The sequence below is a fragment of the Monodelphis domestica genome, chromosome 2, assembly GCF_027887165.1.
Source record: "Monodelphis domestica isolate mMonDom1 chromosome 2, mMonDom1.pri, whole genome shotgun sequence".
NCBI lineage: Eukaryota > Metazoa > Chordata > Mammalia > Didelphimorphia > Didelphidae > Monodelphis > Monodelphis domestica.
Window position 1 is genome coordinate 263,387,394 of NC_077228.1, and position 1,470 is coordinate 263,388,863.

The 1,470-nt window shown below is 36.0% G+C and overlaps 1 protein-coding gene across 1 annotated transcript; it reads left to right on the plus strand.

Moving 5' to 3' along the window:
• The first annotated feature begins 241 nt into the window (after positions 1 to 241).
• monDomV1R1204 (vomeronasal 1 receptor monDomV1R1204) lies at positions 242 to 1,201 on the plus strand. Its single transcript, NM_001167491.1, has one exon. It carries the CDS (start codon positions 242 to 244, stop codon positions 1,199 to 1,201), a length of 960 nt encoding a protein of 319 aa, NP_001160963.1.
• The last annotated feature ends 269 nt before the right edge of the window (positions 1,202 to 1,470 follow it).

Genomic DNA, 1,470 nt, shown 5'->3' on the forward strand with positions numbered 1-1,470 from the left:
GGGAATCATAATACCTTGTAATTGTTTTATTATCTATATATAGATCTATGATCTTATTAACCATAGACATGGGATTCAATCAGTTTTCAATATTCAAACAGCTGGAAGAAATGGGACATAAAAGGGATGTTTGTGAAAGTCATGCAAACACATTACTTTCATTTTTAGGTTGTCTATTTCTTCCCTTTTTTAGGCTCTTCAGTTCTTTGAGGTATCAGATTTACTGACTCTTTGAAGACAAATGATATCTAGTGAGCTGATCTTTGGTGTGGCCTTCTTTTTACAATGTGCCATTGGTATTGTAGGGAATTCATTGCTGCTTGTCCTTTATGTTTGTATCGCCTTCAAAAAGCCTCAAGAAAAGAAGCCCATGGATTTGATTCTTGCTCATTTGACTGTGGCCAATATGGCAACACTTTTTACCAGAGGCATTCCAGAAATAATGTTTTGTTCTGGGATGAGAAATATTTTTAATGATTTGGGGTGTAAAATAGTCATGTATATTTATAGAATTTCACGGGGATTTTCTGTATGCACAACAAGCCTTCTGAGCATGTTCCAGGCCATCATCATCAGTCCCAACAACTCTGTGTGGGCAAGGATCAAAGTCAAAGCCCACAAATACATTTTACATTGTTTCCTCTTTTTCTGTGTAACAAATGCATTGATCTATATCAGGGTCATTGAACTCAGTGAAGCAATAAAAAATGACAATATTTCCAGGTATGAGTATATGTCACATATTTTCGTGGTAAGATCATTAAATGAGAACAAAGCTACAGCTGCATTTTTGTTTGGTATGACTCTTCATGACTTTATCTTTCATTTGCTTATGGCATTGTCCAGTACCCACATGGTGCTTCTCCTCTATAGACATAGAAAGCAAGTGCAGCACATTTATAGCAATAGCCATTCCTCTAGATCCTTCCCTGAAATCAAGGCCACTCAGACCATTCTCTTGCTTGTGAGCTGTTTTGTTTTATTCTACTGGATCAACAACTGTTGCACCTTATATGTGACATATAGTGTTGAAAATGAAGTTGAAGTGGAAACAATTGGAGCCTTTTTTGGTGGATGTTACCCTGCCCTCTCTCCCTTATTGCTGATTGGCAGTGATAGTCGTATTGGAAAACTTCATTTTATACCTGGGAAGGAGAAGAGGCATCACAAGGATTTCATGAATGGTTTAGTAAATTATTGATTCTAATCTCCCCTCAATACTTCATGTGTTATGGTTTTCCAGTCAAAGAAAAAAATACAGATTATAAACATGGAATTTTATAAAACCATATTTGAAAGAATTTATTGTCTCATATCTGCATTGGAAATGAAGTATCTTTCTCTTTCACCCCTCAGTGTGAAAATGATCATCATGAGGGCTCAGGCTCCTTTCAGTTTACTCTTACTAGATAACTCATCTTGGTAAGTTATATCACCATTATATGCCAAAATTTCCTCCTTTGTGAAATG

Bases quoted from the DNA above. Each gene is read 5' to 3' on its own strand.
- monDomV1R1204 (NM_001167491.1), top strand. From the start codon at position 242: ATGATATCTAGTGAGCTGATCTTTGGTGTGGCCTTCTTTTTACAATGT.